The sequence below is a fragment of the Panulirus ornatus genome, chromosome 9 (genome assembly GCF_036320965.1).
Source record: "Panulirus ornatus isolate Po-2019 chromosome 9, ASM3632096v1, whole genome shotgun sequence".
In the NCBI taxonomy this organism is placed as follows: domain Eukaryota; kingdom Metazoa; phylum Arthropoda; class Malacostraca; order Decapoda; family Palinuridae; genus Panulirus; species Panulirus ornatus.
In genome coordinates, this window is record NC_092232.1 from 40845666 (window position 1) to 40872271 (window position 26606).

General features: G+C 40.6%; 1 protein-coding gene across 1 annotated transcript in view; it reads right to left on the reverse strand.

Annotated features, from left to right (window-relative positions):
* Positions 1 to 2118: 2118 nt before the first annotated feature.
* Positions 2119 to 26606, reverse strand: part of LOC139750362 (uncharacterized) — a 28889-nt gene continuing 4401 nt past the window's right edge. The window contains exon 2 of the mRNA XM_071665072.1: positions 2119 to 6158. Coding sequence (XP_071521173.1) covers positions 3549 to 4952 — 1404 coding nt within the window. The 5' untranslated portion in view covers positions 4953 to 6158 and the 3' untranslated portion in view covers positions 2119 to 3548. The remainder of the gene's footprint in view (positions 6159 to 26606) is intronic.

The window sequence follows — 26606 nt, forward strand, 5'->3', positions numbered from 1 at the left end:
CTGAAGATTGGCAGAATGCATGTATAATGTCATTATGTAAAGACAAAGATAAAGGTGAGTGTTCAAACTGTAGAGGTATAAGGTCGTTGAGCATAGCTGGTAAATTGTACTGAATGAGATTGTGAATACATGAAGAGAGCATCAGACTGGGGATGAACAGTGTGGTTTCAGAAGTGGTATAGGATGAGTGGATCAGGTGTTCGTTAAAAAATGTGTGTGAAAAATACTTTGAGAAACAGATGGATTTGTATGTAGCATTTATGAATCTGGAGAAGGAATATGATAAAGTTAATAGAAATGCTTTGTGGAAGGTCTTAAGAATATATGGCGTGGGAGGTAAGCTGCTAGAAGCAGTGAGAAATTTTCATCAAGGGTATATGGCATGTGTACGAGTCGGAAGAGAGAGTAATTGGTTCCCAGTGAATGTTGGTTTGCGGCAGGGATGTGTGATGTTCCCATAGTTGTCTAATTCGTTTATGGATAGGGTGATTAGGGAGGTAAATGCAAGTTTTGGAGAGAGGGGCGATTATGCAGTCTGTTGTGGATGAGAGGGCCTGGGAAGTGAGTCAGTTGTTGTCTGCTATTGATACAGCTCTAGTGGCTGATTCGTTTGAGAAACTGCAGAAGTTGGTAACAGTCTGGAAAAGTGTGTGAAAGGAGACAGTTGAGAGTAAATGTGAATAACAGCAAGGTTAATAGGTTCAGTAGGGAGAAGGACCAGTTAATTGGTAGGTAAGTTTGAATGGAGAAAAATTGGAGGAAGTGAAGTGTTTTAGTATCTGGGAATAGACTTAGCAGCGGATGGAACCATGGAAGCGGAAGTGAGTCACAGGATGGGGGAGGGGTCGAAGGTTCTGGAAGCGATGAAGAATGTGTGGAAGGATAGAACGTTATCTAGGAGAGCAAAAGTGGGTATGTTTGAAGGAATAGTAGTTCCAACAATGTCATATGGCTGCGAGGCATAGATAGGATTGTACGGAGGAGAGTGGATGTATTGGAAATGAGATGTTTGAGGACAATATGTGGTGTGAGGTGGTTTGATCGAGTAAGCAATGAAAGGGTAAGAGACATGTATGAGAACAAGGAGAAGAGGGAGACCAAATTAAATGGGGAAGGAAGGAGTGAAAGTGGTTTTGAGCGCTCGGGACCTGAACATACAGGAGGGTGAGAGACGTGCAAGGAATAAAGTAAACTGCAACGATGTGGTATACCGGGGTCGACGTGATGTCAATGGACTGATGTAGGTTATGTGAAACCGCTGGGATAAACCATGGAAAGGTATGTGGGGTCTGGATGTGAATAGGGAGCTGTGGTTTCGGTGAATTACACAAGAATGCTAGATACTGAGTGAGAACGAATGTGGAGTTTTCTATCTGATTTCCTGGCGCTACCTCGCTGAAACAGGGCGTAGCGATGCTGTTTCCTGTAGGGCGGTTTGAGAGGCTTGAAAGAAATAGAATGAATTGGAAAGATGTGGTATATCGGGGTTGATGTGCTGTCAATGGACTGAACCAGGGCATATGAAACGTCTGGGAAGGTCTGTGAGGCCTGGATGTGGATAGGAAGTTGTGGTTTCGGTGCATTGCACATGAGAGCTAGAGAGTGAGTGTGAACGAGGGTGGCCTTTTTTATCTGTTTTCCTGGCGCTACCTCGCTGAAGCAGGGGGTAGCGATTCTGTTTCCTGTGGGGCGGGGTGGCGCTAGAAATGGGTAAAGGCAAGCAAGTATGAATATGTACATGTGTATATATGTTTAATGTCTGCGTATTATATATGTTGATATGAGTATGTATATGTACGTATATGTGCGTGTATGGACGTTTATGTAAATATATGTCTATAAGAGTGAATCGGCCATTCTTCGTCTGTTTCCTGGCGCTACCTAGCTGACGCGGGAAACATCGGTTAGATATAATAAAAAGTAATATAAAACCAATGCTCAAGTGGTGACTTTTGGAGAAATGTGAGAATGTATTCATGTATCATTTGGGTGTAAGCAGCTTATGTTGCCTGCCATACGCAAACAGAGTGACATATATGTCGATAGAGACATCCTAATTATGGCTGCACGTTTCATTATTGTATTATTATTTATCATTTTGAGACAGCTGTAGGAAAGGAAAATAATTCTAGTTTTACAACTTCACACATTTACTGATGTACAAGAGAATGCATCACCAAATGGAGCAACTTACATGTATATTGTGATGACAAAATATTAACCTGAAATATCAAAGACATACCAGTTGTAAAGTGCGATGAAAACAGTGTTTAGCAGAACAGACATCTTGTCAGGTAACGTTTAACCTGTGTAGCCATTTTCTTATCTAATTCTATATTATTTTTTTATCACCATTATGTCACTCTACATATGTTTGACATTAAATAATCAGGCTCTTTACAACTGATGCCATTACAAAGATATTCATTCCATAGATAAGAATAGCTGTATCACTGAGATAAAAGTTTATAATCACAGTCATTTGGGTAGTCCCTTGCATGCTATCATCATACAAAAAAAGAATGACATTATGAAACCTGCATTTCTCGTGTTCATAGGAAACAGAAGGAGATGTCAGAGTGACGTTCATGTACACAGAACAGGTAACATATCTTCACACGGATCCTCAGCCAAGTTCATGGTCTGTGGGATATCTTGTCTTCCCTGTCTTCTGACCCAGGGAATGGGTAATGGTTTTGATACAGTTCTGTATTAATGCCAATGAAACCAATAATGTGTTTTGCTCATCTCCAGCGCGAAGATTAAGAAAGAAACGTAAATATCTTCCTTAACGATATCAATATCGTCCGTCTGAGCCTGTGTGAATGACTGAAGGGCAGTATTGACTGCTTCTGTATCTGGAAAGTGATCCGTCTAGTACGTTATGGATTCTGCCCTATCATCAACTTTTTCTTTCACTCTCAGAACTACCAGACCTATAGGAGATACCTCAAGTGATCCTCAGCTGTCAACTGGCAAGAAATCTTGATACACTGAACTTTATAGTCGCAGAAAATGTTACAATAAAGAACTCTTCCAGGTCCCTTAACAATATGAACAATCATATCCTATATGAATATTCACTTGCCATGGCACCGTGAATTTTTTTTCTTGTATATTCAGCGATGTGCTGAAATGAATCACTCTACAAGAAAAGGTGTTTTAGTACTGTATTAATATAGTTTCTTTCCTGCATGATCATGTGCACATGTGTTGAACTGAACCACTTCCCTGAGAAGTCTCTTGGCTAAGTGAGCATTCATACAATTTCTAGCTGAACGCCTCCTCTGAGAAAGGGCCTTTGTCGATATAAATCATATGGCTTCTCTCCTGTATGAATCGCCATGTGCCACACTAGGTTACCCAGTCTCAGAGGTGTTTCTAGCAATGTGAACATTCATATGTCTACTCTCTTGTATGAATATTCATATGCTTTACTACATCTCTCCGAAAAGGTCTTTTGGCTATGTGACTATTCACATGGCTTCTCCCCTGTATGAGTGAACTCAAACTTCATTAAACGCCTCCTCTGTGAAAATTCTTTTTGATCATGTTAAGTCATATGGCTTCTCTCTTGTATGAATAGCCATGTGCCGCACTAAGTTACCCCTCTTGGAAAAGGCCTTTTGGCAATGAGAACACTCATATGGCTTCTCTCCTGTATGAATGACCTTGTGCTGCACCAAACTAACCTTCTGGGAGAAAGTCTTTTCACAATGTGAACATCTATATGGCTTATCTCCTTTATGAATGGCCAAGTGCCGAACTAAATTACTCCTTCCCGAGAAAGTCTTTTGGCAATCTGGACATTCATGTAGTTTCTCCCCTGTATGAATAACCATGTGCCGCACTAAATCACTCCTAAAGGAGAAAGTCTTTTGGCAATGATCACATCTATATGGCCTCTCTCCAGTATGAAGAACCATGTGCCGCACTAAGTTACTCCTCTCGGAAAAGGTCTTTTGGCAGTGTGAACATTCATATGACTTCTCACATGTATGAGTATTCATATGCCGCACTAAATTATCCCTTTGGGAGAAGCTCTTCAGGCAATGTGAACATTCATATAACTTCTCTCCCTTATGAAGAGTCATGTGCTGCACTAAGCTACTCCTACAGGAGAAACTCTCCTGACAATGTGAACACTCATATGGCTTCGCTGCTGTATGTATAGCCAAGTGCTTCACTAAATCACTCTTCCTTGAGAAGGTACTCTGGCAGTGTGAACACCCATACGGCTTCTCTCCTGTATGAATGGCCATGTGTCGCACTAAAGAACCTCTCATGGAGAAGGTCTTCTGACAATGTAAACATCTATATAGCTTTTCTCCAGTATGAATAGCCATGTGCCGCACTAGATTGCTTCTCCTGGAGAAGTTCTTTTGGCAGTGTGAACATTCAAATCTCTTCTTTCCAGTATGAACAGCCATGTGACGCACTAGATTACTTCTCAAGGAAAAACTCTTTTGGCAATCTGAACATTCATATGACTTCTCTCCAGTATGAATGGCCATGTGCCGCGCTAAATTACCCCTTTGGAAGAATGTCTTTTGGCAATGTGAACATTCAAATGACTTCTTTCCAGCATGAATAACCATGTGACGCACTAAATTACTCCTCATGGAGAAGGTCTTTTCACAGTGTAAACATTTGTATTTCTTTTCTCCTGTATGAATAACTATGTGTCGCACTAAATTACACTTTATGGAGAAGGTCTTTGGGCAATATGAGCATTCATATGGCCTCTCTCCCATGTGAGCTTTCATGTGATTCTCAAGTTGATAACGTTTGCTAAAACCTTCCTGGCTCTGGGAATACTTGAAAGGTTCCTCCCCTGTGTTCGTAAGCACATGCATTTTCATATCAGAATCTTTTAAGGATCCTTTGTCACATGATGAACCTGACGCTGGTTTACCCTCCATGATGAAATCTCGTCGAGAGTTGTAGCCCATAACAACCCGATGTTTAGTGACTGAACACCACAAGTGGAGTGAACAATCTTGACTAATGTGGCAAGTGGCATTTGCACCACAAGATCGGATTTTAGCGCGCTATTCTCAACTCGGTCAAGTGTAGTGACATGAACTGCTAGTTGTCAGTGGCGGAGAGCGTTGAGGCTTCTGGTCTCTATGTTTAGGTCAGCTGAGGTCAGGTACTTCCATCACCTTGTCACCCACACCCATACAGCGGACACTCTCAGCAAAACAGGTTAGCCATGGTAGTTCACAAGTTATATCAAATCCCAAATTACTATTTTTTTCTTTACTCATACTATTACAAATTCAATAGTGTTTCTTTATGCACCTGTCTGGTCTTCTTACATTCCAAGTTTTATACTGTTGTGAAGCCACTCACCATTTTCAGCAATGGATGATACATATTCATAAGATTATATCTAGCGAGACGAAATGAGCATTCCTTACATGTCCTAAAATCACCTTTGACAGATATGAACAAGGACTTACATCTTTGACTTTATTCACAAAGTACCAGTTCAGAGCTGTCACCGGTACTAGTGATAAATCAATCTGACAACAATTCTGAATGGTTATCATAAATAATTCAACTTGGCCATGTAGTGAGAAGATGTTTTACAGAGAAAGATATGAAACACGAAATGTACTGGCGTATCATAATGTAAACATATATCATGAACAGATGAGTTGAGCTTCACAACAGTTCTTGTCATAATGAAACTTAACAAGTAATAATATAATTCTAATAATAGTTATAAATAGTTCTGACTGAAAAGTAACAATAATCCTTATCATAAAGTAAACTCTCTTATGGTACCGTTAACATCAGTCCTTCTCTGTACCAAAAAAAATACAGTTTTCCTCACTCTGTTTTGACTGTTCATAATATCTTTCAACCTACAATTAACTACTTATTGTTATCAATATGTTGATCCAGTTATTACTGTTACTATATAATCTTACTCTTGTTGGAGACCTTTAGATACTTCCACTGCTGCTGCTGCTGTAATCATTACAGATAATTCCACTGGCCTGCTTCGCTCTTTTTGTATTTGATTGTAATACTATTGTATGTAACTGCTGTGATGATGTTCCTGCTGGTATCAACACTATACTTCGTTCATGTGGCACTTCGTCAGCCCTTAGAGGTACACATTACGTTCTTCAGGTGAGTACCAGAAACTGCAAATAATAACAGAATGAATATTAACATTAAACTTTGAAGGTAATACTGTTAATGTACAAGAAGCTATGATCTACAAGAATTGATACATAGAAACTAAACTGATATCATCATTATCAAGCGTTGACAACAGAGGGAGCTCAGATCTTCCACGTATAATGTGAACATTACATAGCCATGAGATTCTTAACACCAGAAACTTTCGAATCAGTGTTAGATAATGACTCTACACACAGATTATATACTTTAAAGACTATATTATTAATATTTTGAGGTTATACTCCTAGTATGAAATACTGACAATATATAGAAATCAGATCGCTAACATTATTTGTTGACGATATATAGAGGACATATCCCTGATATCAAGTACTGACAATATGTAGAGGGCAGACAGGAAACATTAATTACTGATGACATATAAAGGACAGATGCCTAATATCGTGTACTGAGGATACACAGAGTTAAGATCCCTAACATAAAGCAATAACAATATATAGAGGACAGATCCTGAGCATCAAGTACTGACGATATAAAGAGGTCAGACCCTTAATATCAAGTACTGACGATATACAGAAGTCAGTTTCCTAACATCAAGTACTGATAATACACAGAACTCAGATCCCTCACATCAATATTTGACAACATACAGAAGACAGATCCCTAACATCAAGTACTAACAACATATAGAAGACAGATCCCTAACATCAAGTACTAACGATGTATAGAAGACAGATCCCTAACATCAAGTACTAACGATGTATAGAAGACAGATCCCTAACATCAAGTACTAACGATGTATAGAAGACAGATCCCTAACATCAAGTACTAACGATGTATAGAAGACAGATCCCTAACATCAAGTCCTAACGATGTATAGAAGACAGATCCCTAACATCAAGTCCTAACGATGTATAGAAGACAGATCCCTAACATCAAGTACTAACGATGTATAGAAGACAGATCCCTAACATCAAGTACTAACAACATATAGAAGATATATGCCCAACATCAAGTACTAACAATATATAGAAGACAGATCCCTAACATCAAGTACTAACAACATATAGAAGATATATGCCCAACATCAAGTACTAACAATATATAGAAGACAGATCCCTAACATCAAGTACTAACAACATATAGAAGATATATGCCCTAACATCAAGTACTAACAACATATAGAAGACAGATCCCTAACATCAAGTACTAACAACATATAGAAGACAGATCCCTAACATCAAGTACTAACAACATATAGAAGACAGATCCCTAACATCAAGTACTAACGATGTATAGAAGACAGATCCCTAACATCAAGTACTAACAACATATAGAAGATATATGCCCAACATCAAGTACTAACGATGTATAGAAGACAGATCCCTAACATCAAGTACTAACAACATATAGAAGATATATGCCCAACATCAAGTACTAACGATGTATAGAAGACAGATCCCTAACATCAAGTACTAACAACATATAGAAGACAGATCCCTAACATCAAGTACTAACAACATATAGAAGATATATGCCCAACATCAAGTACTAACAACATATAGAAGACAGATCCCTAACATCAAGTCCTAACGATGTATAGAAGACAGATCCCTAACATCAAGTACTAACGATGTATAGAAGACAGATCCCTAACATCAAGTACTAACAACATATAGAAGATATATGCCCAACATCAAGTACTAACAATATATAGAAGACAGATCCCTAACATCAAGTACTAACAACATATAGAAGATATATGCCCAACATCAAGTACTAACAACATATAGAAGACAGATCCCTAACATGAAGTACTAACAACATATAGAAGACAGATCCCTAACATCAAGTACTAACGATATATAAGTAATAACGATATATAGCGGACATCTCCCTAACATCTCCCTAACAATGTTTCTGAAGTGCAAAAACATCTTTTTGAAAGCACAAGCCTAGATAAATGAGTCACCAGGGGCCTGCTGAAACACGACTGGAAATGTTGGGACATTCAAACAGTGGCCAATCCTGAGTAGCAGTTCTCTCTCAGTTGCAGGTGAGAACTCATTGTGTAAACGGCGTCTTTTCACTCAATTGAGAGATTGTGCTTGTGTGTATTCAACTGTTGTGTTGATACCCCATCCACCATTATAATGCCGAGGAAGTGCGTAAATATTCCGAATAATCTTCGCTACATCTGAGGTGAATTGACATTCATATCGCAAAAACGTCCTTTCACATCCCACATTAAAAATGCAATGAACTTACTTTGGTTGTAAAGTGGGTGACCAGGATAAAAGTTGAGCACCTCATTTTTGTCATGTCACATGTGTCAGGCTTCTCACAGTATGGGAAAAAGGTTCACGCTGTATGCCTTTTGCCATTCCTATTTTCTTACTTTAAGAGCGGGATTGCCTGAAGGGCACATATTTACATGAAAGTGTTGTAACACAAGTAATAATGATAAAAGTTCTCTTTCGATAGTAGAGTAATCTATCTGGCCTTGAATAATTTTCTTACTAAAATAGCTTAAAGGATGATAGATATATTCTTCGTCCTCCCAGCTCCTAAATTACCGGCATCTACAGCTAATTTAAACGGTATGTTAAAAATCAAGGGCCTGCAAAATCGGACTATATAAAGTTTGGGTTTTTATCTGATGGAAGGCTGTCACACTCCTCATCTAAAACATTCTTTCTACGTTGGGCAGACTGGTAAGGATCTTAATGTTAGACTTATGCAACAAAAATATAGAATAAGAACAGGACAAGAATAAAATGCCTTGTTTAATCATGTTAAAATTTATGATAATTGTATTGACTGGAGTAATACCAACTCATTTATCAACTAACTCCTGTACCAAGGGAAACATAATTGAATCTTCTATTATTAAATACACAAAGATTTGTAACATTAATATCAGTGAAGGTCTATACAAATTGGATAGTTTTATTGTAGACAAACTTTGTAAACAGTTTCCTTTCTTGTCAACATAATAAAACTTTACGATAGGTACCCGAACACCACCATCCGGTGACACTTGTTTACGAATGGCGTCCTATCTACGTCTCTTGCTTGTATATCAACTGACTGTTCTATATCTTATTCTTGTATCTCCCCTGATGATGTGAACATCACATCAAATTGCGATGGGAACTTATCGTATTTCATTTTCATGTATAATACCTGTGTATATATATATATATATATATATATATATATATATATATATATATATATATATATATATATATATATATATATATATATATATATATATGTAAGAGGATAGAATTGTTGGACAAGGCGAGATCTGACTGTGCACATAAACTTTTAGCAGAAAACAAACATAAACGGAATCAACAAGGAACCAGATGGTCGCCAGTGTTGTCACATCTATCTAACCTGTATAGTATCCTTGACTCATACTTTTTTTGATATGTTGGGAATACTACATCTTGCAATTAAGAATATACATTATTACTAGAGCCACTATATGCAGGAGGGAGATCATATGTTGGCAACCCCACAGTGTTGAACGGTGCCCCGGGTCAACACGAGGGGCCGACAGCCACCTACTGACCCCTATCACATCCCTCCTGAAGGGGGGTGGGGGAAAGAAGGCCACATATGGGTACTCTTGTAATATTGTTTAGCTAGGAAGGAACAATGTATCATATTGTAAGAATAATAAAAGGATTTAGTACGTAAAATAACCCATGGCATGCATCATGAGTATAGCTGTAGGTTAATTATAGAAATCAAATTGCACCGCACATGTGATCACTGCAGTTTCCATGTAGGAAAATGCCAAGTGCAAAAGTTTACTAATTACGGAGCTCAATTACAAACATACAGTGGTTCAATTCCAAGTAACGTCACCATAAAAATGTATCGAGTGCGGAAAAGTGCGAACGTGGAGTGGAAAAGTGACAAAGCGACACTGTGAATCAATTAAACAGGGAAACTGTAAAGACCACCTTGGTAACCCAACGTGATTTCAAGTCACGCAGTAAACAGACGAGACGGAGTTGTGGGTCAGTTCAGTACACTACCTCCTCAGAGACAGTTACCCAGCTCAGGGGGCAAGTTAGCCTACCTCCTTAGAGACAGTTACCCAGCTCAGGGGACAAGTTACTCTACCTACTTGGAGACAGTTACCCAGCTCGGGGGGCAAGTTAGCCTACCTACTTGGAGACAGTTACCCAGCTCTGGGGGCAAGTTAGCCCTACCTCCTTAGAGACAGTTACCCAGCTCTGGGGGCAAGTTAGCCTACCTCCTTGGAGACAGTTACCCAGCTCAGGGGGTAAGTTAGCCTACCTACTTGGAGACATTTACCAAGCTTGGGGGGCAAGTTAGCCTAACTCCTTGGAGATAGTTACCAAGCTTGGGGGGCAAGTTAGCCTACCTCCTTGGAGACAGTTACCCAGCTCTGGGGGCATGTTAGCCTACCTCCTTGGAGACAGTTACCCAGCTCTGGGGGCAAGTTAGCCTACCTACTTGGAGACAGTTACCCATCTCTGGCGGCAAGTTAACCTACCTCCTTAGAGACAGTTACCCAGCTCATGGGGCAAGTTACTCTACCTACTTGGAGACAGTTACCTAGCCTGGGGGTATAGCATTCAAAGAAATCCCGGAGAGCGTACGAGAGGTGAGGAAAGCAGCTTGTGTGTCCTGGTGCAGCATGTGCGAATACTGAGGACGTGCTTCTGGCGTGATTGACTCAACGCAATTGTAGGAAACGCGAGCACAGACGGACTGACCTGACGTGGAGGACGTGGTGCATTGCATGAAGAGACACTGAGTCACGCCCATACACCTGGCTGCCGTCCAGCTACTACAAACCCAGCTAAGACCATGTGTTGTACACTCAAGTGAACTTTGAGCACCAGAGAACAAGAAGTCCCTTGCAATTGAGAATTACGATGCTTATTTACTATTAGCATTTGTGTTAGGATGCATGCCACATTATTTCTGATACTGTGAGTAGCCTTAAATATCTAAAATTCAGTAAACGTCCGTGGACCCATGCATAATGATTATATTAGTGCGTGCTTACGCACATCTAATTGTCAGATTATGTGTACTCATGTCATTATATTTCGGTATTAAATGTAAGAAGGTTATTGACTTTTCCTTAGCCCACATGAACGTGAATAGTCAAAGCATGCTTGTAGTCCACTGGCCTGGGTGGGGTCATAAACGTCTGAATTTAGTTTTTTTCATTTTCTTACACCATGGCTATGGGCCCCCAGAGTAATCTCACTTGAACATCAAGTATCAAATAATAATCTCTAGTAAGTACTACTAGCAACAACAACGCAACGACAGTATTCTTGTATTCTCTTGTATCTGTATTGTATATCTTGTATTTCATTTTTTCATGCAAGGAATAAAGTGAATTGGAACGATGTGGTATACCGGGGTCGACGTGCTGTCAATGGATTGAACCACGGCGTGTGAAGCGTCTGTGGTAAACCATGAAAAGTTTTGTGGAGCATGGATATGGAAAGGGAGCTGTGGTTTCGGTGCATTACACATGACAGCTAGAGACTGAGTGTGAACGAATGTGGCCTTTGTTGTCTTTTCCTAGCGCTAACAAGAGGGGTAGGGGGGGAGGGGGGGAGGGGTGCTATTTCATGTGTGGCGGGTTGGCAACGGGAATGAACAAAGGCAGCAAGTATGAATACGTACATGTGTATATATGTATATGTCTGTTTAAGTGTATGTATGTATACGGTGAAATGTATAGGAAAGTATATAAGCGCGTGTTGGCGTTATGTATATACATGTGTATGTGGGTGGGTTGGGCCATTCTACCGTCTGTTTCGTTGTGCTACCTCGCTAACACGGGAAACGGTGATTAAGTATAACAAAAAATGAATAATATATATATATATATATATATATATATATATATATATATATATATATATATATATATATATATATATATATATATATATATATTATTGATTTTGCTTTGTCGCTGTCTCCCGCGTTTGCGAGGTAGCGCAAGGAAACAGAGAGAGATGGCCCAACCCACCCACATACACATGTATATACATACACGTCCGCACAAGCAAATATACATACCTATACATCTCAACGTATACATATATATACCCACACAGACATATATATATATATATATATATATATATATATATATATATATATATATATATATATATATATATATATATATATATATATATATATATATCCCTGGGGATATATATATATATATATATATATATATCCCTGGGGATTGGGGAGAAAGAATACTTCCCACGTATTCCCTGCGTGTCGTAGAAGGCGACTAAAAGGGGAGGGAGCGGGGGGCTGGAAATCCTCCCCTCTCACTTTTTTTTTAATTTTCCAAAAGAGAAGGGGAACAGAGAAGGGGCCCAGGTGAGGATATTCCCTCAAGGGCCCAGTCCTCTGTTCTCAACGCTACCTCGCTAATGCGGGAAATGGCGAATAGTATGAAAGAAAAAAAAGAATATATATATATATATATATATATATATATATATATATATATATATATATATATATATATACACACATGTACATGATTCATACTGTCTGCCTTTATTCATTCACATCGCCACCCCGCCACACATGAAATAACAACCCCCTCCACCCGCATCTGCGCGAGGTAGCGCTAGGAAAAGACAACACAGGCCACATTCGTTCACAATCAGTCTCTAGCTGTCATGTATAATGCACTGAAACCTCAGCTTCCTTTCCACATCCAGGCCCCACAGAACTTTCCAGGGTTTACCCCAGACGCTTTACACGCCCTGGTTCAATCCATTGACAGCACGTCGACCCCGGTACACCACATCGTTCCAGTTCACTCTATTCCTTGCACGCCTTTCACCCTCCTGCATGTTCAGGCCCCGATCACTCAAAATCTTTTTCACTCCATCTTTCCACCTCCAATTTGGTCTCCCACTTCTCCTCGTTCCCTCCACCTCTGACACATATATCCTCTTGGTCAATCTTTCCTCACTCATTCTCTCCATGTGACCAAAGCATTTCAAAACACCCTCTTCTGCTCTCTCAATCACACTCTTTTTATTACCACACATCTGTCTTACCCTATTATTACCCTATCATTACTCGATCAAACCACCTCACATCACATATTGTCCTCAAGCATCTCATTTCCAACACATCCACCCTCCTCCGCACAACTCTATCTATAGCCCACGCCTCGCAACCATATAACATTGTTGGAACCACTATTCATTCAAACATACCCATTTTTGATTTCCGAAATAATGTTCTCGACTTCCACACATTCTTCAACGCTCCCAGAACTTTCGCCCCCTCCCCCACCCTATGATTCACTTCCGCTACCATGGTTCCATCCGCTGCCATATCCACTCCCAGATATCTAAAACACTTCACTTCCTCCAGTGTTTCTCCATTCAAACTTACCTCCCAACTGACTTGTCCCTCAACCCTACTGTACCTAATAACTTTGCTCTTATTCACATTTACTCTCAGCTTTCTTCTTTCACACACTTTACCAAACTCAGTCACCAGCTTCTGCAGTTTCTCATACGAATCAGCAACCAGCGCTGTATCATCAGCGAACAACAAGTGACTCGCTTCCCACGCTCTCTCATCCACAACAGACAGCATACTTGCCCCTCTCTCCAAAGCTTTTGCATTCACCTGCCTAACAACCCCATCTATAAACAAATTAAACAACCATGGAGACATCACACACCCCTGCCGCAAACCAATATTCACTGAGAACCAATCACTTTCCTCTCTTCCTACACGCACACATGCCTTACATCCTCGATAAAAACTTTTCACTACTTCTAACAACTTGCCCCCAACACCATATATTCTTAATACCTTCCACAGAGCATCTCTATCAACTCTAGCATATGCCTTCTCCAGATCCATAAATGCAAAAACAAATCCATTTGCTTTTCTAAGTATTTCTCACATCCATTCTTCAAAGCAAACACCTGATCCACACATCCTCTACCACTTCTGAGACCACACTGCTCTTCCCCAATATGATGCTCTGTACATGCATTCACCCTCTCAATCAATACCCTCCCATATAATTTCCCAGGAATACTCAACAAACTTATACTTCTGTAATTTGAGCACTCACTTTTATCCCCATTGCCTTTGTACAATGGCACTATGCAAACATTCCGCTAATCCTTAGGCACCTCACCATCAGTCATACATACATTACATAATCTTACCAACCAGTCACCAATACAGGCATCCATTTTTTAATAGATTCCACTGCAATGCCATCCAAACCCGCTGCCTTGCCGGCTTTCATCTTCCGCAAAGCTTTTACTACCTCTTCTCTGTTTACCAAATCATTCTCCCTAACCCTCTCACTTTGCACACCACCTCGACCAAAACACCCTATATCTGCCACTTTATCATCAAGCACATTCAACAAACCTTCAAAATACACACTCCATCTCCTTCTCACATCACCACTACTTGTTACCACCTCCCCATTAGCCCCCTTCACTGATGTTCCCATTTGTTCCCTTGTCTTACGCACTTTATTTACCTCCTTCCAAAACATGTTTTTATTCTCTCTAAAATTTAATGATACTCTCTCACCCCAAATCTCATTTGCCCTCTTTTTCACCTCTTGCACCTTTCTTTTATATATCTCCCAGTCATTTGCATTATTTCCCTGCAAAAATCTTCCAAATGCCTCTCTCTTCTCTTTCACTAATAATCTTACATCTTGTTCCCACCACTCAATACCCTTTCTAATCTGCCCTTCTCCCATGCTTCTCATGCCACAAGCATCTTTTGCGCAAGCCATCATTGCTTCCCTAGATACATTCCATTTCTCCCCCACTCCCCTTATGTCCTTTGTTTTCATCTTTTTCCACTCTGTACTCAGTCTCTCCTTGTACTTCCTCACACAAGTCTCCTTCCCAAGCTCACTTACTCTCACCACTCTCTTCACCCCAGCATTCTCTCTTCTTTTCTGAAAACCTCTACAAAATCTTCACTTTCGCCTCCACAAGGTAATGATCAGACATCCCTCCAGTTGCACCTTTCATTACATTAACATCCAAAAGTCTCTTTCGCGCGCCTATCAATTAACACGTAATCCAATAACGCTCTCTGGCCATCTCTCCTATTTACATACGTATACTTATGTATATCTCTCTTTTTAAACCAGATATTCCTAATCACCAGTTCTTTTTCAGCACATAAATCTACAAGCTCTTCACCATTTCCATTTACAACACTGAACACCCCATGCACACGAATTATTCCCTCAACTGCCACATTACTTACCACTGCATTCAATTTATATATATATATATATATATATATATATATATATATATATATATATATATATATTTTTTTTTTTTTTTTTTTTTTATACTTTGTCGCTGTCTCCCGCGTTTGCGAGGTAGCGCAAGGAAACAGACGAAAAAAATGGCCCAACCCCCCCCCATACACATGTACATACACACGTCCACACACGCAAATATACATACCTACACAGCTTTCCATGGTTTACCCCAGACGCTTCACATGCCTTGATTCAATCCACTGACAGCACGTCAACCCCTGTATACCACATCGCTCCAATTCACTCTATTCCTTGCCCTCCTTTCACCCTCCTGCATGTTCAGGCCCCGATCACACAAAATCCTTTTCACTCCATCTTTCCACCTCCAATTTGGTCTCCCTCTTCTCCTCGTTCCCTCCACCTCCGACACATATATCCTCTTGGTCAATCTTTCCTCACTCATTCTCTCCATGTGCCCAAACCACGAATAGTTTGGCGAATAGTTTGAAAGAAAGAAATACATATATATATATATATATATATATATATATATATATATATATATATATATATATATATATATATATATATATATATATGTATTTCTTTCTTTCAAACTATTCGCCATTTCCCGCATTAGCAAGGTAGCGTTAAGAACAGAGGACTGGACCTTTGAGGGAGTATCCTCACCTGGCCCCCTTCTCTGTTCCTTCTTTTGGAAAATTAAAAAAAAAAAAAACAAAAAACGAGAGGGGAGGATTTCCAGCCCCCCGCTCCCTCCCCTTTTAGTCGCCTTCTACGACACGCAGGGAATACTTGGGAAGTATTCTTTCTCCCCTATCCCCAGGGATAATATATATATATATATATATATATATATATATATATATATATATATATATATATATATATATATATATATATATATATATATATACATATATATATATATATATATATATATATATATATATATATTATATATATATATATATATATATATATATATATATATATATATATATATATATATATATATATATATATAATGACGAATGCCTATGACGTGATGGGCTTCAGTTAGGGTAACACCTCCCTACCTCACCACACTAGACATATATAACCTCCTCCTCCTCCTCCTCCTCCTCCTGTAGAGGCCCCAGGCAGTACTGAGGATGGACTGACTCACTTTTATTCTGAGACTAAATTGTTAAATTGTAAATTCCTCGCGTCCTCCTGCCTGGCCAGCCAGCGCCCGCCCCCCCTGACGCACCCACTTGTGTCATGGCTGATCGTAGGGCGCAGCAAAGCCCCACATTATGACGCTGAACGACCGTCCAGTATGTCACTATCACCCTCCCGCCGACGCAGCTGCTCGTTCATCAACACACACACACACACACACACACACACACACACTCCATGCCAAAGCTTAACACGCACCAATTTCAAGTAGCGCCATAATTCGCCACATTCCATCTCGCTCTCAGGGCTGGAAGGCATAACTAATACACGAGACGTATCAATATATATATATATATATATATATATATATATATATATATATATATATATATATATATATATATATATATATATATATATATATATTTACATATATTCCTATGAGTCCACGGGGAAAGTGAAACACGATAAGATGAAAACCGGCAAGGCTGCGGGTTTGGATGGCATTTAGCAAAAAAGGGGTGACTGTATTGTTGACTGGTTGGTAAGATTATATAATGTATGTATGACTCATGGTGGGTGCTTGATGATTGGCGGAGTGCTTGCATAGTGCCAGTGTACAAAGGCAAAGGGGATAAAAGTGAGTGCTCAAATTACAGAGGTATAAGTTTGTTAAGTATTCCAGGAAAATTATATGGGAGGGTATTGGTTGAGAGGGTGAAGGCATGTACAGAGTATCAGACTGGGGAAGAGCAGTGTGGTTTCAGAAGTGGTAGAGGATATGTGGATCAGGTGTTTGCTTTGAAGAATGTATGTGAGAAATACTTAGAAAAGCAAATGGATTTGTATGTAGCATTTATGGATCTGGATAAGGCATATGATAGAGTTGATAGAGATGCTCTGTGGAAGGTATTAAGAATATATGGTGTGGGAGGCAACTTGTTAGAAGCAGTGAAATGTTTTTATCGAGGATGTAAGGCATGTGTACGTGTAGGAAGAGAGGAAAGTGACTGGTTCTCAGTGAATGTTGGTTTGCGGCAGGGGTGCTTGATGTCTCCATGGTTGTTTGATTTGTTTATGGATGGGGTTGTTAGGGAGGTGAAAGCAAGAGTTTTGGAGAGAGGGGCAAGTATGCAGTTTGTAGTGGATGAGAGAGCGTGGGAAGTGAGTTAGTTGTTGTTCGATGATGATACAGCGCTGGTGGCTAATTCGGGTGGGAAACTGAAGAAGCTGGTAAAGTGTGTGAGAGAAGAAAACTGAGAGGAAATGTGAATATGAGCAAGGTTATTAGGTACAATAGGTTGAGGGACAAGTCAATTGGGAGGTAAGTTTGAATGGAGAAAAACTGGAGGAAGTGAAGTGTTTTAGATATCTGGGAGTGGATTTGACAGCGGATGGAACCATGTAAGCGGAAGTGAATCATAGGGTGGGGGAGGGGGCAAAAGTTCTGGGAGCGTTGAAGAATGTGTGGGAGTCGAGAACGTTATCTTGGAAAGCAAAATTGGGTAGAGCAAGATTATTAGGTACAATAGGTTGAGGGACAAGTCAATTGGGAGGTAAGTTTGAATGGAGAAAAACTGGAGGAAGTGAAGTGTTTTAGATATCTGGGAGTGGATTTGGCAGCGGATGGAACCATGGAAGCGGAAGTGAATCATAGGGTGGGGGAGGGGGCAAAAGTTCTGGGAGCGTTGAAGAATGTGTGGAAGTCGAGAACTTTATCTTGGAAAGCAAAATTGGGTATGTTTGAAGGAATAGTGGTTCCAACAATGATATATGGTTGCGAGGCGTGGGCTATAGATAGAGTTGTGCAGAGAAGGGTGGATGTGTTGGAAATGAGATGTTTGAGGACAATATGTGGTGTGAGGTGGTTTGATCGAGTAAGTAATGAAAGGGTAAGAGAGATGTGTGGTAATAAAGACAGTGCGGTTGAGAGAGCAGAAAAGGATGCTTTAAAATGGTTTGGTCACATAGAGAGAATGAGTGAGGAAAGATTGACCAAGAGGATATATGTGTCAGAGGTGGAGGGAACGAAGAGTAGTGGGAGACCAATTGGAGGTTGAAAGATGGAGTGAAAAAGATTTTGAGTGATCGGGGCCTGAACATGCAGGAGGGTGAAAGGCGTGCAAGGAATAGAGTGAATTGGAACGATGTGGTGTACCGGGGTCAACGTGGTGTCAATGGATTGAACCAGGGCATGTGAAGCGTCTGGGGTAAATAATGAAAAGTTTTGTGGGGCCTGAATGTGGAAAGGGAGCTGTGGTTTCAGTGCATTATACATGAGAACTAGAGACTGAGTGTGAACGAATGTGGCCTTTGTTGTCTTTTCCTAGCGCTACCTCGCGCACATGCAGGAGGAGGGGGTTGTTATTTCATGTGTGGCGGGGTGGCAACGGAAATGAATAAGGGCAGACATTATGAATTATGTACAAGTGTATATATGTATATGTCTGTGTGTGTATATATATATGTATACGTTGAGATGTATAGGTATGTAAATTTGCGTGTATGGACGTGTATGTATATACATGTGTATGTCTGTTTCCTTTCGCTACCTCGCTAACGCGGGAGACAGCGACAAAGGGTGAAAGTTTATGAGATGGATCAAAGCGAAGACTAAAAGTCGCGGAAAATTTGAGAAAAACTCCGGAAGAAATGGCTGGATTTTGGAAACACAAAGTATAAGAAACATATATATATATATATACATATATATATATATATATATATATATATATATGTATATATATATATATATATATATATATATATATATATATATATATATATATATATATATATATATATATATATATATATATATGTGTGGAAATGTGTGGAAATAAAAAAAAAAGAGCGTGGTTGAGAGAGCAGAAGAGGGTGTTTTGAAGTGGTTTGGGCACATGGAGAGAATGAGTGAGGAAAGATTGACCAAGAGGATATATGTGTCGGAGGTGGAGGGAACGAGGAGAAGAGGGAGACCAAATTGGAGGTGGAAAGATGGAGTGAAAAAGATTTTGTGTGATCGGGGCCTGAACATGCAGGAGGGTGAAAGGAGGGCAAGGAATAGAGTGAATTGGAGCGATGTGGTATACCGGGGTTGACGTGCTGTCAGTGGATTGAATCAAGGCATGTGAAGCGTCTGGGGTAAACCATGGAAAGCTGTGTAGGTATGTATATTTGCGTGTGTGGACGTATGTATATACATGATGTATATACATATGTATGGGGGGGGGTTGGGACATTTCTTTCGTCTGTTTCCTTGCGCTACCTCGCAAACGCGGGAGACAGCGACAAAGTATAATAAAAAAAATATAATATATATTTATCTATATTTATTATACTTTGTCGCTGTCTCCCACATTAGTGAGGTAGCGCAAGGAAACAGACGAAAGAATGGCCCAACCCACCTGCATGCACATGTATATACATACATGTCCACACACGCACATATACATACCTATACATCTCAACATATACATATATATACACATACAGACATATACATATATACACCTGTACATGATTCATACTGTCTGCCCTTATTCATTCCCTTTGCCACCCCGCCACACATGAAATAATAACCCCCTCCCCCCGAATGTGCATGAGGTAGCGCTAGAAAAAGACAACAAAGGCCACATTCGTTCACACTCAGTCTCTAGCTGTCATGTATAATGCACTGAAACCACAGCTCCCTTTCCACATCCAAGCCCCACAAAACTCTTCATGGTTTACCCCAGACGCTTCACATGCCCTGGTTCAATCCATTGACAGCATGTTGACCCCCGGTATACCAAATTGTTCCGATTCACTTTATTCCTTGCCCTCCTTTCACTCTCCTGCATGTTCAGACCCCAATCACTCAAAATCTTTTTCACTTCATCTTTCCAAATCCAATTTGGTCTCCCACTTCTCCTCGTTCCCTCCACCTCTGACACATTTATCTTCTTTGTCAATCTTTCCTCACTCATTCTCTCCATGTGACCAAACCACTTCAAAACACCCTGTTTGCTATAATTACAAATGACCCCCGACTGCTCCCCGGGCCTCCCCCACAACTCCACAACACTCTCAACGACAGCTACCCACCAAAAAACAGAAGCAACAGCCACACCAAACTTCAGGTTGTCCATCCAAGTCTCCAGCATTTCTGTGTAACACCAACAGGACCACACCGCCCTCCCGCCAACTAAGCAATGCTACCAAGAAGAAGGCATTCTTCAAAACTGCAAACTATACCAAACTGATCCATTATTTCATCCAATTTAGTTTCACTGCTTAGTGTTTAGTTTTCCACCCAAATATCCACAATTCAGTTCCACAAATGCTACATGTAACCTGAAGTTGTTCATTTTACACTTGGACACTGCTTTGTGCAGTTATGCGAGTATTCTACACTTTTCATGTGTAGTACTTTCAATTCAGTGCCTACTTTGCAGTTCTGGAGACTACCTTCCTCCCAGCAACACCACTGAACAGACAGGAAAACAGCACGGTATATATATATATATATATATATATTTTGATTTGTCGCTGTCTCCCGCGTTTGCGAGGTAACGCAAGGAAACAGACGAAAGAAATGGCCCAACCCACCCCCATACACATGTATATACATACGTCCACACACGCAAAAATACATACCTACACAGCTTTCCATGGTTTACCCCAGACGCTTCACATGCCCTGATTCAATCCACTGACAGCACGTCAACCCCGGTATAACACATCGATCCAATTCACTCTATTCCTTGCCCTCCTTTCACCCTCCTGCATGTTCAGGCCCCGATCACACAAAATCTTTTTCACTCCATCTTTCCACCTCCAATTTGGTCTCCCACTTCTCGTTCCCTCCACCTCCGACACATATATCCTCTTGGTCAATCTTTCCTCACTCATTCTCTCAATGTGCCCAAACCATTTCAAAACACCCTCTTCTGCTCTCTCAACCACGCTCTTTTTATTTTCCACACATCTCTCTTACCCTTACGTTACTTACTCGATCAAACCACCTCACACCACACATTGTCCTCAAACATCTCATTTCCAGCACATCCATCCTCCTGCGCACAACTCTATCCATAGCCTACGTCTCGCAACCATACAACATTGTTGGAACAACTATTCCTTCAAACATACCCATTTTTGCTTTCCGAGATAATGTTCTCGACTTCCACACATTCTTCAAGGCTCCCAGGATTTTCGCCCCCTCCCCCACCCTATGATCCACTTCCGCTTCCATGGTTCCATCCGCTGCCAGATCCACTCCCAGATATCTGAAAACACTTTACTTCCTCCAGTTTTGCTCCATTCAAACTTACCTCCCAATTGACTTGACCCTCAACCCTACTGTACCTAATAACCTTGCTCTTATTCACATTTACTCTTAACTTTCTTCTTTCACACACTTTACCAAACTCAGTCACCAGCTTCTGCAGTTTCTCACATGAATCAGCCACCAGCGCTGTATCATCAGCGAACAACAACTGACTCACTTCCCAACCTCTCTCATCCCCAACAGACTTCATACTTGCCCCTCTTTCCAAAACTCTTGCATTTACCTCCCTAACAACCCCATCCATAAACAAATTAAACACCCATGGAGACATCACACACCCCTGCCGCAAACCTACATTCACTGAGAACCAATCACTTTCCTCTCTTCCTACACGTACACATGCCTTACATCCTCGATAAAAACTTTTCACTGCTTCTAACAAGTTGCCTCCCACACCATATATTCTTAATACCTTCCACAGAGCATCTCTATCAACTCTATCATATGCCTTCTCCAGATCCATAAATGCTACATACAAATCCATTTGCTTTTCTAAGTATTTCTCACATACATTCTTCAAAGCAAACACCTGATCCACACATCTTCTACCACTTCTGAAACGATACTGCTCTTCCCCAATCTGATGCTCTGTACATGCCTTCACCCTCTCAGTCAATACCCTCCCATATAATTTACCAGGAATACTCAACAAACTTATACCTCTGTAATTTGAGCACTCACTCTTATCCCCTTTGCCTTTGTACAATGGCACTATGCACGCATTCCGTCAATCCTCAGGCACCTCACCATGAGTCATACATACATTAAATAACCTTACCAACCAGTCAATAATACAGTCACCCCCTTTTTTAATAAATTCCACTGCAATACCATCCAAACCTGCTGCCTTGCCGGCTTTCATCTTCCGCAAAGCTTTTACTACCTCTTCTCTGTTTATCAAATCATTTTCCCTAACCCTCTCACTTTGCACACCACCTCGACCAAAACGCCCTATATCTGCCACTCTATCATCAAACACATTCAACAAACCTTCAAAATACTCACTCCATCTCCTTCTCACATCACCACTACTTGTTATCACCTCCCCATTTGCGCTCTTCACTGAAGTTCCCATTTGCTCCCTTGTCTTACGCACTTTATTTACCTCCTTCCAGAACATCTTTTTATTCTCCCTAAAATTTAATGATACTCTCTCACCCCAACTCTCATTTGCCCTGTTTTTCACCTCTTGCACCTTTCTCTTGACCTCCTGTCCAAAAAAATATACTCACCTTTTGATACACTATATCTCAATGAATTTTTTTTTTCATATCTGAAAAAAGAAAAAGTGAGTACATTCTTTGGGGACATCCTATGTAAATATATTGGGAGATTCTGAGTGACGTTTGTCAACAACCTGGCATTATATAGACTCAGAGGCAGTGTAGCAGCTACATCAGCTAGATATCAAAATAATTTAAAGCACTTACATTACATACTAGGAATATTATAATTTTTCAATTTTCAATGTGCTTAGAAAAGAAAAGGGCATTACCTTTGCTTTTTGAATTTCCTTAATCTTACTTGATTACGCACGTGTGTGGACCTTAGTCTTCACACAAGATCATCAAATTCTGATGAGTAACATAGAGATAGATAGATGACTTTCACAGTAAACTAGTGATGACTCTATGTTTCCAAGGGCGCTCATGGTTGCAGCGTCAGAGCCGAGGTCGCTCAACATTAACACTATGACACTGACCTACACCAGCACTCTACTCCATCGTCTGAAAAAGGGTAAAGGTCATCCCGACACCAGCGTTTGTGGTTAAAATCGCCAAATGTATCTCATGCTCGAGGTATACGTAGGTCACAATTATGAAGAATAGGTTGAAACATTAATAACCACGAGAAAGTGACGCAGTCTAAATGGCTAAACCTATGATTAAACCCTTAAAACATTTTGTATGTAGTTCCAAGAAAGTGGTACAATCTGCCGACCTTGCTGCCATCAAATGTCACTTAACTACCCAGCAAACTGGAGGAACTAGACATGACCACCAGGTCACTTCACAGCCAGGCCATAACAGAGGCCTGGCTGACCAGTCCTGAAATATGCACCACGAGTGACTAAACTCTCTTCTGCCACCCGGAAACCAAACAGATTACACCTGGAATATGTATCATTAGTGGCACTCATTTGTTACAAAGAGTTACGTCCGGCCCAATAACAGTTAATGAGCCTGAGAGTCTGGAGGTGTTATGGGTGAGATTAAGTCAACAAACCTCCAGCAGCATCTCCCTCCATCATTTACTGAGTGTTCAACAACCCACCTCTCTCCTCCTAAGCCAGAGACTCACTGTTACAATATCTAACCTTCCCATCTGACACACGCAGGACAAGATACCACCCTTGGTTTAAGGTTGTGAAATGAGGCGATTTTAATGAGATACACACCATTAACCTCCAAGAACAATTACACTAATCTAAGTTGGATCATTTTCCTACACATGGTCAAAACACCCCTGACGTGATTCTTACAAACATGGCTGACCACTACCCACCACCCGAGCTCAGCCTCTCCTTCCTCCTCGGACAGTTCGCATTTCCCAGTGTTGCGGTCCCTCGCCCCATAGTCTTCCTACACAAGCGGGCAGATACCTTAACTTACCTGGCTCTTCCTGACTCAGCGAAGAGAGATTTCGGTCAGTGAGCATCTCATCATCACTGACCTGAGGTGGCCAGTGAAGATGATGTAATCTTTTAGGAGAAGTATCATGACACCAGCAGCCATGCACACCAGCACTTCTTCCCCAGATAACGGAAACACTACACCCGGTCGACGCTCCCTTGATCATGCAGCACAGAAATTGTTTGTCAACGATCACAACAACGACCTCTACAACCAACGATCACAACAACGACCTCTACAACCAACGATCACAACAACGACCTCTACAACCAACTAAGCAACAAAGTGCAATGCGAAGTACGAGCTGAGAAGAAAGCCTATTACCCAACTAAGGTGCAGCATCTGAAGCAGGCCAACATCAATCAGTGGCATGATAGAGCAACAATATTTACTGGCTGAGACAAGTGAGGAATCTCCCCTTCTCTTGTGTACATCATATCAGCAGTGAGGAGGCTGAACACCAAATTAACAAACACTTTACCAGTATTGGCCAGAGATTACCATAACCTGACATCAGTTTCCTCCTAGCTTACCTACCAATCTCATCTCCCCCAAACAAAATAGAGGGATATCAAGCAGCTACTGCCTTCAGCACCTTAAACTAAACTCTCAACCACACCCATAATCTTGCAATGAGGCTAAACAAAGAATTCTCCCATGAATTAGCTACACCGCTACCTGCCATAAATAATGCTTCACTCAAACAGTCTAAATGTCCACAAGCTTGGAAGACAGCATATGCCACTCTACTACTCAAATCCGCTAACTCAGAGCCTTTTAAAAGCTTACGCCCTGTTGACTTCACTCCAACCCCTAGTCTAATTGTCAAAGTTTTGTGTGTGACTGAGTCTATGCAGACACTGTTGACTCAGTAGCCTCTCAGGTAGGAGTATCTGAGAGTATGTGGATGTAACCAGGATGAGAAGGGAGAGATAGGTAGTATGTTTGAGGAAAGGAACCTGGATGTTCTGGCTCTAAGTGAAACAAAGCTCAATGGTAATGGTGAAGAAAAGTATGCCTTCGGAGTAAAGTAAAGGATTGGTGTGAAAGGAATGTGTGAAAATATGTAAGGAAGTGATCTTAAGGCTGATCTGGGTAAAAATGAAAGTCGATTGCGAAAGATGAGCGATTATTAGTGCTTATGCATCTGGCCATGAGAAGAAAGATAATTAGAGGCAAGTGTTCTGGGAGCAGCTTTGTGAGTGTGTCAGCAGTTCTGATGCAAGAGACCGAATTTTTAGTGATAGTTAACTTAAATGTGACGGTGAATAATGTGGCAGTTGATCTGTACAATCTAGGGGCATAGGGTATTCAGTAAGGTGAATGGAAACGGTGAACAGCTTGTGGAGATGTATGCTGTTAAAGAACTGTTGATTGGGAATACCTAGTTTAAGAAAAGAGATATGCACAGGTATGCGTATGTGAGTGGGAAAGATGGTAAAAGGGCATTATTGAATTACATACTATTTAACAAGAGTGCAAAAGAGACTTGGATGTGAATGCTGAGAAGGGCAGCTGACTGAATGTCTGATCATTACCACATGGCGGCAAGGTATACGTTTTGGAAAAAGTTCATGATATGGTTGAGAAGAGGGTGGTTAAAGTAAGTAAGCTTGGAGAAAAATATCCCAGGAGGGATTGACTGTAGCGTAAACGAAGCTAAGGGAGGAGGATGAGGAATGGGAGGTATTTGGGGGTAATATCGCTGGCATGGGCTAGAGAATACGATACGAATACGAATGATTTTCTTTTTATGCGGCAGGTGGAAGGTGGGAGGTAAGCAGGCGAAAAAGGGTAGTGAGTGGTCGGATGAAGTAAAGTTGCTACTGAGAGAGAAAAAATTGCAAATGATTGGAAGTGTAGAAAAGAAAGCGGCTGGAGCTCAGGAGGAAGTGCATGAGTTAAGAGAGAGATAGAAAAAAGAGGCAAATGAAAGTTGGGGTGAGCATCATAAAACTTTAAAAAAGAATAA